Source organism: Myotis brandtii, unplaced genomic scaffold (assembly GCF_000412655.1).
Source record: "Myotis brandtii unplaced genomic scaffold, ASM41265v1 scaffold207, whole genome shotgun sequence".
In the NCBI taxonomy this organism is placed as follows: Eukaryota; Metazoa; Chordata; class Mammalia; order Chiroptera; family Vespertilionidae; genus Myotis; species Myotis brandtii.
This window is the reverse complement of record NW_005357736.1, coordinates 258,309-258,970: the sequence shown is the minus strand read 5'-3', so window position 1 is coordinate 258,970 and position 662 is coordinate 258,309. Positions and strand designations below refer to the sequence as shown.

General features: G+C 68.3%; 1 protein-coding gene across 1 annotated transcript in view; it reads left to right on the top strand.

Annotated features, from left to right (window-relative positions):
• NCKIPSD (NCK interacting protein with SH3 domain) overlaps positions 1–662 on the top strand; it is a 13,310-nt gene that overhangs the window by 8,577 nt on the left and 4,071 nt on the right. Inside the window, exons 8-9 of the mRNA XM_014538981.1 lie at positions 1–117; positions 400–572. The exon at positions 1–117 is cut by the window's left edge and continues 5 nt beyond it. Of these exons, the coding sequence (XP_014394467.1) occupies positions 1–117; positions 400–572 (290 nt within the window). The remainder of the gene's footprint in view (positions 118–399; positions 573–662) is intronic.

The following is a 662-nucleotide window of genomic DNA, read 5'->3' as shown; positions in this document are numbered from 1 at the left end:
CCACCTCCCGCCGTCTCTCCCCAGCCCCCGAGCAGAACGTCGTCATGGCCGCCCTGGGCAAGCACGCCAACGTCAAGGTCTTCTCCGAGAAGCTGCTGTTGCTCCTCAACAGAGGGGGTGAGGCCCAGGGGTGTGCGCGGCGCCACGTCCGTGCCCTGGGACCCTGTGTCCTGGCCCCCCACATCCTGGGACCCCGTGTCCTGGGACCCCGTGTCCTGGGCCCCACATCCTGGGACCCCACATCCTGGGACCCCGTGTCCTGGGACCCCACATCTTGGGACCCCGTGTCCTGGGGCCCCGTGTCCTGGGACCCCATGTCCTGGGACCCCATGACCCCAGTAAGTCCTCAGGGAGACTCTGGGCCCAACACTAGGACCGCCTGACGCCCCCCCTTCCTAGACGACCCTGTGCGCATCTTCAATCACGAGCCGGCGCCGCCGCACTCCGTCCTCAAGTTCCTGCAGGACGTGTTCGCCAGCCCCGCCACGGCTGCCATCTTCTACCACACGGACATGATGGCGCTCATCGACATCACCGTGCGGCACATCGCGGACCTGTCGCCCGGAGACAAGGTGCCGGAAACACGGGGGAAGTGACACTGGCTGGAGGCGAGGGGCAGGGCTGCTGCTGGCGCCGCCACCGGGAGTGGAGTGTGGGAGGCG